Here is a 12369-nt window from a genome sequence, read left to right as displayed (position 1 = left end):
TGGATCAATACTAGGCGAAGCTTGGCTGCCTAGGGATTTAGAATGTGAATGTAGATAAATAAGTCGATTTCTGGGATGCCAAATATGAGAAAGTTCAACAGCCGTCTTTTTTTTTTTCCTTTTTGCTTTGTTGAATAGTAGTCAGTCCTGAGCGGGAAGAAAAGCGATAAACGGACTGTAGCCCTCTCTCACACACACAGACTCTCTCTCTCTTGCTTGTTCCCCATCTCAGTGACTGACTTTGAAGTTTGTCTCAAATGCCTTTGTTTCCTTTGTTTAGCGCAGCACCCAGACCTACTTTACCAACATACGTGTATTTTTCTGTCGCTTTTTACCTTTGTGATAAATATATTAGTATAATGTGTATATGAAATTAACTCTTAAAAAATCCTTGACTTTAAGTAAAAGGTATTGAATTTCCGTAGGCTTAAGCCTAGCTATTTATTGATTGATTGATTTGATTTTATTGTCTAATTTGATATTTCTATATTTACCAGCTACAGTGTTTCCACTTAAGATTGAGACGATGTTAGTTTTTTTTGACGAATGAAATTAATTTTTAGACAATTTGCTTACCTTTTTTGGACAAACAAAAAAAAAGAGAATTGAGACACAAAAGAATAGAATTTGGGATAGAAAGGGGATTTAGTTGAGACAAGGTAAAGATGACTAGAATGATCTTTACCTTTAAGTATCCTTAAGTTCGCCCACTAGAGTGAGGAACAACCACGTTTATTTTCATTCGTCCAAAAAAAAAACACTAACATCGTCTCAATCTCAAGTAGAAACACTGTAACCAAGAACTTGATCCTTAATCCGAAGATTGATATTCGGCTACAAATTTTCATCTTCGGACACGGGGTTTAAATATTGTCTATATTCAGTAAATTCTGTAACATAAATTTGAGACACTTCCTTTTAGGGTAGAGCCTAAAGTTGATCTTCGGCTGAAATAAGCTGAACTTTGGATGGGTATAATGATGAATATGAGCCAGAGTGTAAATGATATTCAACCTAAGGTCAAAGTCATCTAATTACATCAAACCGACTAGACGCAACCAAGCCCATGCAACAAAGTGTGTCTTTATGATCGATGAGTATCTCACAATCCAAATATATCCCAGATGCCACACAAGAAGTACCTCTAGTCAACTTGACGACTCCAACGTGAGGATTCACCCAGCTCTAAACTGCGAATCTTGTAATACTCAATTGAATAGAGATCATATGGTCAGGAAAGTTGCCTTGATGCTATTACAAATTCCATTATTTTATACCAACATTAGTATTATTTTATGTGAGGACAATAGCTTCAACGATTCAAGGAAACTATGTCTTGTATAACAGCAAGACACCCCGTATTTAGGGGTAAGCTATGTAACTTAAATAATGGGCACAAAACTTTCTTTTTCTTTTTCTCTTTCTGATTCTATTTTTTTTCTCAATATTTGGATTAAAAACCGAGTTCTCTGATTACCATCCATGGCATAAAATTAACGGCTAGTAAAGGGCGTGTTATAAATACGATATAGGAGCCTACTGAGAGTTAAAGTTGTTATATGCTAAATAAATCAGAAAAAATGTCCCTTATTTTATTTTTACAATTCTTCCAACAAATTTTAGGCTATATAAAATTTTATAAGGAACTATTATGAGGAACAAAAGACAATGCATTTAGAACCAGCTTATACTCAAAACAATATGAGCTATCTTGTGAGATAGTCTAAGCTTGACAATATGTCACTATATTTCTCCCGATAAACGGTGTATTTTATACAAGCATTACTGTAAACAAACACACAATTGTCTTCGAGCACAGAAAGAAGTAAATAATGAAAGAATGAAAGAATGAAAAAAAAAACATTTGTATCGGCCAGCTTTAATTATTCTTCATTTCCTTGCCCTCTATAAGCTTAAGATTTTAGACACATTCTCTTATTCATAATATGTCTTGGATATTATTTTTTTCTTTTAACGAAAAATCCAAGTTCCGGGTTAAGGTCTCGAACATCGTTAATTACAAAAATAATAATAATTGAAAAGCGCGTGTGAATCAGAATAGCGTCATCGGAGAATATCGAGTTTCTTTTTGGCGTTAATTATAATGTCAACTCTTCAGTTATTACTAAACAGAGGTTTTGGAATATGCTTAGAAAAGGCACTGGTTAGTACTTCTTCTAAAGGATTTATAAGTTCACAGATCATTGCAATTCCAGTTCTCTATAATTTAAAAATATCAAACCACCCTTTAATCCAACTGATTTAAAGGTACGAGAATACCATTAGATATGTTCCAATCCTCTTGGATTTCAATCAATGTATATGAATTTGAGATTAAAATGATAGAATTATAATAAGGTTATGGTTATATTAAACTAAGTCAAGAAAAGAGGAGCACGTTTTTAGGTAAATGTTTATTCTTCTCTCCTTCTCCTTTCCTGAAAGAAATTTTCGTTTGTAGATTCAAAATATTTGCAAGATATTGTGCTCCATTCCGTCGATCTTAAATATCACAATTAAAAAAAATAGTAGCTTTCTAGAGTATCTCTAACGAAACCAAACATTTGTACAAGTATCCAACACAATCATCGCTATTGTAGTGTTATACCTTTAGACATATATTACACGCAATATCTCACTCACTCATAAATAAAATTCAGTACAACACGATGGGATCCAGACAAATATGATCTCATTACTATTACTACTATTATCTTTGTTTGTGTTAGTGGAGATATTTTTTTTACATACTTAAATCCACAAGAACCATGTTCTACTCTTCCATTGGGTTATCAAACTGCCCTTCTTTGGCACCATTTTGGTGAGTGTGGTTAGGTATGGGTTCAAAAACAGACTCCAAATGACGCAAAGCTGCTTGCTGGACCTCATTCAATTCAGCATCATCACTAGGCTGAGCATAGAAAAAATCATCATCCTCTTCTTCCTCATCGTCCATAAACTCTTTATCGGGATGGAGACCAGCGCAGTAAGACATAGCCTCATAAATGCTCTCCACTAGAAATTAAAAGCAAAAATAACAGAAAAAATAAATAGGTGAGCCAAAACCAACAATATTCAATACTTAGCTTAATTTTCTTACATGATTCACTGTCCTCAGGGATAAACTTGAGTTCGGTTACTGTTTCTTCAAGTTCCTGCTCATCCTCTGGTAGATCTTGGTTAGGGAAAAACAGACCAGAATCAAGCTGACAGTAGATAGAGGGTAAACCGTCGCGACGTGAAATGGCGTGGATAATTATATCAGGATATTCAACAGAAATTCCAGAATGTTGCTCCTCAGAGTAAAAATACAATTGACTAAGGATGTCAAAATGTCATAAATATACATGTATATGTAGATTCACATGTCATGATTTTACCTTTCACAAACAAACATTTCACCCTTGATCGGTCCTGACATGCCAGCCAAAGGAGGCGACACAAGTAATCCGATCTTCTTCTCAGTGCGACGGACGACAAGATCGGTAAGATCGGGAGGAGATGAGAGAAGGGTCACTGTCATGATGGATTGTACAGAAAAGAAGAACTAAACTGGTCACACATACACAGATATACACCTACAAATGCCTGTGACGTGCTCCAACAGAGTGGAGGACAGTGAATTTTGCCTACTGCATTATTTAATGTTATTAAAATAAGTGGACCTTATTAATCCAAAACATACTCCCCTTTTTTTTAAATAATAATAACAATAACTGGCCTTTAGTTCAAGATACTTCTTTAGACTTTACCTCGAATCCCGTTAAACAAATACGCACGCACACAAATTTATAATTAAAATTTTAATTAATTTAGTTAATTAATTTTATATATATGTATATTTCTTTATAAACATTTATTATTATAATTTTTTGCAGAGGAAGTAAACAAAACGTGTGTTAAATGAGGAGGAGGACATGGAATGAAATCATTTGAAAGTATGGAAAACAAAAGTATTTGGTTCGATCACCACTTAGAAGAAGCCTTGCTCTTTTTCTTCTTCTCTCTGAGCTTCCTTGCTTGCTTTCCACTGCGAGTACCGCTTGTAGAAACCTTTTTATCATCTTCAACCATGGCTACCTCGGCTTCAGCCTTAATGGCTTCGTGTTCTTCCTGGGTGGTTCCGTGGTTGGGCTTCTTGGCAGCCTCGGCCTGTGCTTCTGACAATCGCTGCAATCTCAAATCCTCGACAGGCTTGAAGACATGCTCACGCTTGATGGCTATAGATCAATTCTCATCAGTATTCTGCGAACAAGTTGTAGACTCTAATTCTATTTCAATCTAACCTCTGTAGCGCTTCTTGGTGTGGGATCGTAAACTTCTGGCCATTTTGGTAACGTTAAAAAGAGATGTGCAAAAAAAAGACAAGCCGCCAAAAACAGTCAAACAAAGCTGAAAATTTAATTGACCTTCCGCTTTGGGTGGGTCCTATCCAATGACGTAGCGTGTGAGATCTGATTGGCTTTCCCGGCGGGAAGGCCATTTTTTTGGTTGTCTTTATACGCTATTTAACACAGACTGGCGCCTGGCCCTGCAAAGTCGCTTGCTTACTTAAAATAGACAACATATTCGGTACTTCTTCTTGGGTTCACCAACGAAAAAGCACGACCTCTTTTTCTCTTTATCTTTCTTCCCTTTTTCTCATTCACGCCCCTCTTTATTTCTTCTCAGCGACGGACCTTACTATTCTGGTGCCGAACACTCCCCTGTGAAAGATGAACGACATATTACCCATCAAGTTCCAGGAACATGCACAAGTAAACCAAACCTTACTCATCTATCACGCCGTGTATAATTTTCTAACAGCTTACACATCTCTTCCGCATTAGTTGCAAAATCTTGGTGTCAATGCTGCGAGCATTGGCTTCAATACTCTTACCATGGAGTCTGAGCGGTTTATCTGCGTACGCGAAGTGGTGAATGAAGCCAACCAAGTGGTAATTATCGACCTTTCGGATAATAATTCAATGATGAGACGTCCCATCACTGCCGACTCCGTCATTATGCATCCCACCACAAAGGTGATGGCTCTCAAAGGTATTTATATAAATGCATTTATTATCATGAGCTGCCGCGTAATTAAATTAATATTTGCTTTCTCATCACTTTGAATAGCCCAGAGACAACTCCAAGTATTCAATCTTGAGATGAAGTCCAAGCTTAAGTCTCATTTAATGCACGAGGATGTTGTATTCTGGAAGTGGATTGATCTCAAAACTCTTGGTCTTGTTACTACTAGCGTAGTTTACCATTGGTCCATTGAAGGCGATAGTCCACCTGTAAAGATGTTTGAACGCCACGCCAACCTTGCTGGCTGCCAGATAATCAACTACCGCACCTCGGCCGACCAAAAATGGCTCGTATTGGTTGGCATTTCCGCCCAAAATAACCGTGTCGTTGGATCCATGCAGCTCTATTCTAAGGAACGTGGCGTTAGTCAACCCATCGAGGGTCACGCCGCTGCCTTTGCTGAGATTAAGTTAGACGACTCTCCACATCCTACCAAGCTGTTTTCCTTTGCGGTACGCTCTGCTAATGGAACTGCAAAGGTGAGCTATACTCGATATTAGCGGTCAAATTTAACATAAAAAATACATACATATATAAAAACAAATTACGGGAAATATATATATATATATATACATCAATATTAACTTGTAATTTTCTTGTTTTAAAGTTGCAAATTATTGAAGTAGATCATCCCGAAGGAAACCCTCCCTTCCAGAAAAAGGCAGTTGAGGTTTTCTTCCCTCCCGAGGCTGCCTCAGATTTCCCTGTCGCTATGCAGATAAGCCAAAAGTATGGTATCATTTACTTGGTAACCAAGATGGGCTTTATTCATCTTTACGACCTTGAGACTGGCGCGTGCATCTACATGAACCGCATCAGTGGAGAAACTATCTTTGTAACTGTTGAGCATGAAGCTTCTTCTGGTATTATTGGTGTAAACAAGAAGGGTCAAGTTCTTTCAGTATCTGTGGATGAAGCCAACATCATCCCATACGTAATTAACACCCTGAACAACACTGAGCTTGCTATAAAGCTGGCATCGCGTGGCGGGCTTCCTGGTGCAGATAACTTGTACGAGCAGCGTTTCAACCAGCTCTTTTCTTCGGGTGCCTACGGAGAAGCTGCAAAAGTAGCTGCAAACTCCCCTCGCGTAAGCATAAAAGATCACGGAAGATTGGAAGGTGTAAATCCAGAATGGCTCATATAATTATGTGATATATGTGTATTGATAAATTTTAGGGTATCCTCCGTACAGTACAAACCATCGATCGTTTCCGTAATTTGGCAGCCACTCCCAACCAGCTCTCTCCAATTCTTCAATATTTTGGAATCCTTCTCGAAAAGGGTGGATTGAACAAATTTGAGTCTCTGGCTTTGGCCAAGCCCATTCTTCAGCAAAACCGTAAGCCTTTGCTCGAAAAGTGGTTGAAGGAAGATAAGTTGGAATGCAGCGAGGAGTTGGGTGACTATGTGAAACAGTATGACTCTATCCTGGCTTTGTCTGTATACTTGCGCGCCAACGTCCCCAACAAGGTTGTTATGTGCTTTGCTGAAAACCGCCAATATGACAAGATCTTGGCTTATGCCAAGACTGTAGGATACTCTCCTGACTATGGATCTCTGCTTTACAACATTGCTCGCACTGACCCAGAAAAGGCTGCTGAGTTCGCTACCGCTCTAGTGAATGACGAGCAGGGTTCTCTCATCGAGCCAGAAAAGGTTGTGGATGTATTTGTCTCACAAAACATGATTCAGCAAGCCACTTCATTCTTGCTCGATTACCTCAAGAACAATCGCCCCGAAGATGCTGCTCTTCAGACTCGTGTGCTCGAAATGAACCTTATGCATGCTCCTCAAGTTGCTGATGCCATCTTGAGTGCCGGTATGTTGACTCATTACGACAGAGTTGTCGTGGGCTCCCTTTGCGAGAAAGCCGGTCTATACCAAAAAGTAAGGCATATGGATATATTAACAGAGATTTTTCAAAGAAAAGAAAATTTATTCTAATTGTGTTTCGTTTTATTTTACAAAACAAGGCTCTCGAACATTATACCGATGCCCATGACATTAAGCGCATCATCCCTCATACCCACTTGATTAATGCAGAATGGCTTGTATCTTACTTTGGTACTTTGTCGGTTGACCAGACTCTTGACTGTCTCAAAGAGATGCTGACCAACAACATACGCCAGAACCTTCAGATTGTTGTTCAGGTGGCAATCAAATACTCTGAGCAGTTGCAACCCCACAACCTTATTGACCTCTTCGAGAGTTTCAAGAGCAATGAAGGTAAATGGATTGTTTGTCATAGAATATGAAAATCTCGAGATCTCATGCTGAGTTTTCTTGTGATATAGGTTTATACTACTACTTGGGATCAATCGTCAATGTCAGTCAGGATCCTCTTGTCCACTTTAAGTATATTCAGGCTGCCTGCCGCACCGGTAACGTTCGTGAGGCTGAGCGAATTTGTCGCGAGAGTAACTATTACGACCCCGAGAAGGTCAAGAATTTCCTCAAGGTTTGTATATTATTTTTATTATTATTACGCATGAAAGCTACATCTCATTCTAAAAATATACTGTAAACCATATAGGAAGCAAAACTCAGTGATCAACTCCCTCTCATTATTGTCTGCGACCGCTACGGCTTTGTACACGATCTTGTTCTCTACCTTTACCATAACAACCTCCAAAAATTCATTGAGGTTTATGTCCAAAAAGTGAACCCTTCGCGTACTCCTGAAGTTATCGGTGGTTTGTTGGATGTTGGTTGCGATGAAGATACCATCAAGAATTTGCTGCTGTCTGTCAAGGGCGAACTTCCAGTTGGAAAATTGTGTGAGGAAGTTGAGCAGAGAAACCGCCTCAAGTTGTTGTTGCCCTGGTTGAATATGCGCGTGACTGAAGGTAGCACTGACCCTGAAGTCTACAATGCTTTAGCCAAGATTTATATCGATACCAACAACAACCCCGAGCCTTTCCTGAAGGAGAATGAGCATTATGATCCCCGTACTATCGGAAAGTACTGTGAAAAGAGAGATCCTTATCTCGCTTTCATTTGTTACGAGAAGGGACAGTGTGACTATGAATTGATCAATATCACTACCGAAAACTCTATGTTCAAGCATCAGGCTCGTTACCTCATCCATAGACGTGATGATAGTCTTTGGGCTTATGTACTTCAGGAGAGCAGCGAACATCGCCGTGAGTTGATTGATCAGATTGTCGCCACCGCTTTGCCCGAGTGCACTGTTCCTGATGATGTATCTGCAACTGTTAAGGCTTTTATGGCTGCCAACCTTCCCAACGAATTGATTGAGCTCTTGGAGAAAATTGTCTTGGAGAATAGTGCATTCAATGATAACAAGACATTGCAGAACCTCCTAATCTTCACTGCCGTCAAGGTAAGAAAATCCACTTGCATCATTTCTCTAAAAAAAGGGTCATATTCTTATCATGTACTCCTATTCCGTTAATTTCTAGGCTGATCCTTCTAGAGTCATGGATTACATTTCCCGGCTGGACAATTTCGATGCTACCGATGTAGCCGAAGTGTGCATTGGCGAGAACTTGAATGAGGAAGCATTTGCCATCTTTAAGAAGCACAATGTCAATGTAAATGCTATCGATGTCCTCATTGATAGAATTCAGAACCTTGACCGTGCCTATGAATTTGCTGAACGCTGTGATCAGCCTGAGGTGTGGACAAAGTTAGCAAAGGCACAACTTGATAACATGCGTGTCAAGGATGCTATCGGTAAGCAAAAAAAAGCATTGTTTGAACCTGAATTAAGATAAACAACTGTTGTACAAATGAACTGTATAACCCCTTGTTTTAATCACTCTCTTTGCCGATCCACAGATTCCTACATCCGTGCCAATGATACCTCTAACTACATGGAAGTCACCCGCAGTGCAATGATGGACAATAAGTATGATGATCTTGTTCGTTATCTCCAGGCTGCCCGTAAACACTCGCGTGAACCTTACATCGAAACCGAACTTTTGTACGCATATGCCAAGACTGACCGTCTTGCTGATCTTGAAGACTTTTTGGTATCCCCTAACCTTGCCCAGGTCCAGCAAGTTGGTGATCGCTGTTTCCAGGACCACATGTTTGAGGCTGCCAAGGTCTTGTACAGCAACATCTCAAACTATGCCAGTCTTGCATCAACCCTTGTCCATCTCAAAGACTATCAAGGTGCCGTGGATTGCGCTCGTAAGGCTAACAGCACAAAGGTCTGGAAAGAGGTCAATGCTGAGTGCATTATTCAGCACGAGTTCCGCCTTGCCCAAATTTGCGGTCTGCACATCATTGTACATGCCGAAGAATTAGACGAGTTGGTAAAGACTTATGAGCGTAACGGCTTCTTCGATGAGTTGATTCATCTGCTCGAGACCGGTCTTGGTTTGGAGAGAGCACACATGGGTATGTTCACCGAGTTGGCAGTTTTGTACTCCAAGTATGCCCCAGAAAAGATGATGGAGCACTTGAAGTTGTTTGTTGCTCGTATCAATATTCCCAAGGTTATTCGTGCCTGTAGCGAAACCCACTTGTGGCGTGAATTGATTTTCCTGTACGTCCACTATGATGAATTTGATAATGCTGCCACTGCTATGATGGAGCATGCCGCTCAGTCCTGGGAGCATTCTGCTTTCAAGGATATTGTTGTCAAGGTGTCCAACGTTGAGTTGTACTACAAAGCTCTGCACTTCTACCTCAATGAACATCCCCTTCTCCTCAACGATCTCTTGGCTGTCATGGTACCTCGTATCAAGCACAGCCGTGTTGTGATGGTGTTTGAGAAGTCAGACAACATTCCTCTCATCAAGCCTTATTTGGTATCTGTTCAGCATGTAAGTTGCTTCTTAGATCAGATAATAGAAAATATTTGACTAAAATTGTATCAATCAGGTCAACGACAAGAATGTGAACAAGGCTTTGAATGAGTTGTATATTGAAGAAGAGGACTACGAGTCTCTTCGTGACTCGATCGATCACCACGATAACATCGATACTGTCGATATTGCCCAGAGTCTCGAAAAGCACGAGCTGTTAGAGTTCCGTCGTATCGCAGCTCATTTATACAAGAAGAACAGACGCTGGAGACAATCTATTGCTTTGTCCAAGCAGGATCGTCTCTTTAAGGATGCTATGGCGACTGCCGCAGAATCCAAAGATAGAGAAGTTGCCCAGGAATTGTTACAATACTTCATTGAGGTTGGAAAGCGTGAATGCTTTGCTGCTATGCTTTATTCTTGCTACGACCTCTTGCGTCCTGACATTGTTTTGGAACTGTCATGGCGTCACGGTCTTAACGACTTTGCCATGCCTTACATGATCAATAGTTTGAAGGAGCAGTTCAATAAGGTAATAGTCTGAAGAAGCTTGACGGTCGAGTGACTGATATTTGATCTATACGTAGATCGAGGTCTTGGACAAGGATGTCAAGGAATTGAAGGAGAAGGCTGAGAAGCAGGAATCAGCCAATGAGAATGGTATGTGATTTAATAGCTCTTATGTGTATGTGTGTGTGTTTTAGTACATCGACTTATTTGTATTTCTAGTCTCCAACATCCCAATTATGGGTGGTATGGGTGGTCCTTTGATGTTGACAGGTGGTCCTGGTGGCATGCTTCCTCAGCAATCACCAATGATGACAGGAGCCTCTTCCCTTTATCCCTCCCAAGGTCAATCCTTTGGTTTCTAAGCAAATATCCGAAAATCTCTTCCTCCTTTTTCTTTCTTCTATATTTACACCTCCCTCACTTACATGTAAACACAATGTAAAAAACAAAACTCGTTTTGTTTTTGTTATAAGCTTCTCTTTTATATGGATAATTAATCCATCCTCTTTAACTCAAAAAAATATACACAATATTATACTATTCTTCTCTTTTAAACATAATAATATATAATGATTGGCTTGTTAATTTATCATACACTAATCAATAAGCACTTATATTTGCTCGGATATAAAGGGAGAGAATACAAGGTTAGCGAGTTCGTTTCGCGTTTTGAATTCAAGCAAAGATTCCTTGAGATGATCTAGAGAGCGAATAGGTTCTGCATCTTCTCTAATTAACTCAGGTAAATGGTGTACTGAGTATACTGAACATATTGGATTATTGTGATCTTTCTAGAAAATATTTAGACTTACAATCTAGGAGCAGAGACGCCTTCAATGGTCAAACTAATTGTACTAAAAGCTTCTTCAAAAGTATCTTTTGGAATGCTCTGCTCCAATTGACAGTCAGTAACTTGGAAATGAGGGCTATAACTATCGATACTGTTGAGCGTAGTTGTAGCTGGGTCGATGTCGATGAGGATAAGTTGTTCTTTGGGGACATTAGGAAAGTCTTCTCCTTCAAATACATAATGTACAACTGGATGACGCAATGTATTATTTGTTTGATCGTGGATGACCACACCCTGAGAAATATCTGGCTGGGGCGTTGAATTCATCAAGTATAGAACAAAAGGGATGTAAGAAACAGAGTATAGTCTACGCTGAGTTTGATAAAGGGTCACCCGGTGATGTTGCGTCAAGTTGCCTTGGTCCAAACTCCTCTTTTCTCTCTTTATTGACCCTACGACTTTTTTTTTATTATTTCTATTTTCTGCGCAGTTAAATAAATCACTAATGTTGATGATCTCGAGAAACTTCCAGAGAGTCGTGCAGCGACCTCTCTATTCAACTACCAGAGCCTATTCACACAAGCCCAAGGATAAGAAAGAATTGATAAAGGACAGAATTCCTTTTATGCCAGTCATCAACATTCCCGAAACAGACTTTGCCCACAATGCCTTTTTTTCTCTCCATCGACCTCTTCTTGGTCTATCGAATGACGATGAGCGGCCCTTCTTTCAGACTCTGACCCCACAAGAGGTTGAAGAAGGTAAACCTTGAGGAATTTCTTATTTTGGATTATGGTTGTTAAAGTCCTAAAATATTTTATTATTCGTGCTCTAGATGCATTTACACAATATATGATGGACCTGCGCCCGTTTGAGCCTCCTTCTGAGCATTCCGCAAGAGAAAAGGATCCCATAGTAGAGATAATGGAGACAGCTATGTCTGAGCCATTACACATTGACTCTTCACTACCAATGTTTCATATGCCCGATAGTGATGAAGTAGTAAACTATCTGACAAAAGTACAAAACATTATGGCAAAACAAAATCAAAAAACAGTAGGAAGAAGGAAAAGACATGGCCGTCATCGAGTACTAGTCAATAAAAATAAAGAATAGAAAAAAAATACGTATTTTGATGTGACTAAATAAATGAATAAGTGGGATGAATCTCTTTTCATCCAGTCAAAGAGAGGGGGTGACACCCGTCGATGATGTCAC

At 39.5% G+C, this 12369-nt stretch overlaps 5 protein-coding genes across 5 annotated transcripts; 2 read left to right on the top strand and 3 right to left on the bottom strand.

Annotated features, from left to right (window-relative positions):
• Positions 1-2596: 2596 nt before the first annotated feature.
• On the bottom strand, positions 2597-3523 carry PHYBLDRAFT_184374 (hypothetical protein; the record flags this gene model as incomplete). Its single annotated transcript, XM_018438925.1, has 3 exons — positions 2597-3015; positions 3101-3318; positions 3381-3523. 3 exons carry the CDS (start codon positions 3521-3523, stop codon positions 2774-2776), a joined length of 603 nt encoding a protein of 200 aa, XP_018298649.1. The 3' UTR covers positions 2597-2773.
• A 299-nt stretch (positions 3524-3822) lies between these two features.
• PHYBLDRAFT_178675 (hypothetical protein) lies at positions 3823-4339 on the bottom strand. The gene is made up of 2 exons (XM_018438024.1): positions 4287-4339; positions 3823-4220 (listed from the first exon to the last, which is right to left on the bottom strand). The coding sequence occupies exons 1-2, from the start codon at positions 4327-4329 to the stop codon at positions 3967-3969; spliced, it is 297 nt and encodes a 98-aa protein (XP_018298648.1). The 5' UTR covers positions 4330-4339; the 3' UTR covers positions 3823-3966.
• A 228-nt stretch (positions 4340-4567) lies between these two features.
• Positions 4568-10913, top strand: PHYBLDRAFT_129273 (hypothetical protein). Its single transcript, XM_018429275.1, has 13 exons — positions 4568-4757; positions 4830-5037; positions 5116-5549; positions 5678-6160; positions 6250-6960; positions 7047-7299; positions 7368-7531; positions 7607-8416; positions 8496-8769; positions 8875-9869; positions 9928-10383; positions 10439-10511; positions 10581-10913. The coding sequence occupies exons 1-13, from the start codon at positions 4716-4718 to the stop codon at positions 10721-10723; spliced, it is 5046 nt and encodes a 1681-aa protein (XP_018298647.1). The 5' UTR covers positions 4568-4715; the 3' UTR covers positions 10724-10913.
• A 59-nt stretch (positions 10914-10972) lies between these two features.
• Positions 10973-11478, bottom strand: PHYBLDRAFT_138159 (hypothetical protein; the record flags this gene model as incomplete). The annotated part of the gene is made up of 2 exons (XM_018429949.1): positions 10973-11090; positions 11174-11478. 2 exons carry the CDS (start codon positions 11476-11478, stop codon positions 10973-10975), a joined length of 423 nt encoding a protein of 140 aa, XP_018298646.1.
• A 125-nt stretch (positions 11479-11603) lies between these two features.
• Positions 11604-12335, top strand: PHYBLDRAFT_184372 (hypothetical protein). Its single transcript, XM_018438924.1, has 2 exons — positions 11604-11912; positions 11987-12335. The coding sequence occupies exons 1-2, from the start codon at positions 11657-11659 to the stop codon at positions 12265-12267; spliced, it is 537 nt and encodes a 178-aa protein (XP_018298645.1). The 5' UTR covers positions 11604-11656; the 3' UTR covers positions 12268-12335.
• The last annotated feature ends 34 nt before the right edge of the window (positions 12336-12369 follow it).

The sequence above is a fragment of the Phycomyces blakesleeanus genome (genome assembly GCF_001638985.1).
Source record: "Phycomyces blakesleeanus NRRL 1555(-) unplaced genomic scaffold PHYBLscaffold_1, whole genome shotgun sequence".
NCBI lineage: Eukaryota > Fungi > Mucoromycota > Mucoromycetes > Mucorales > Phycomycetaceae > Phycomyces > Phycomyces blakesleeanus.
Note: the sequence above shows the minus strand (reverse complement) of the source record. Positions and strands in the feature narration are given on the sequence as shown.

Bases quoted from the DNA above. Each gene is read 5' to 3' on its own strand.
- PHYBLDRAFT_178675 (XM_018438024.1), bottom strand. From the start codon at position 4,329: ATGGCCAGAAGTTTACGATCCCACACCAAGAAGCGCTACAGAG. The intron at 4,221-4,286 runs GTTAGATTGAAA...ATTGATCTATAG, and splicing joins CACCAAGAAGCGCTACAGAG to CCATCAAGCGTGAGCATGTC.
- PHYBLDRAFT_129273 (XM_018429275.1), top strand. From the start codon at position 4,716: ATGAACGACATATTACCCATCAAGTTCCAGGAACATGCACAA. The intron at 5,550-5,677 runs GTGAGCTATACT...CTTGTTTTAAAG, and splicing joins CTGCTAATGGAACTGCAAAG to TTGCAAATTATTGAAGTAGA. The intron at 8,770-8,874 runs GTAAGCAAAAAA...GCCGATCCACAG, and splicing joins GCGTGTCAAGGATGCTATCG to ATTCCTACATCCGTGCCAAT.
- PHYBLDRAFT_184372 (XM_018438924.1), top strand. From the start codon at position 11,657: ATGTTGATGATCTCGAGAAACTTCCAGAGAGTCGTGCAGCGACCTCTC. The intron at 11,913-11,986 runs GTAAACCTTGAG...TTCGTGCTCTAG, and splicing joins CCCACAAGAGGTTGAAGAAG to ATGCATTTACACAATATATG.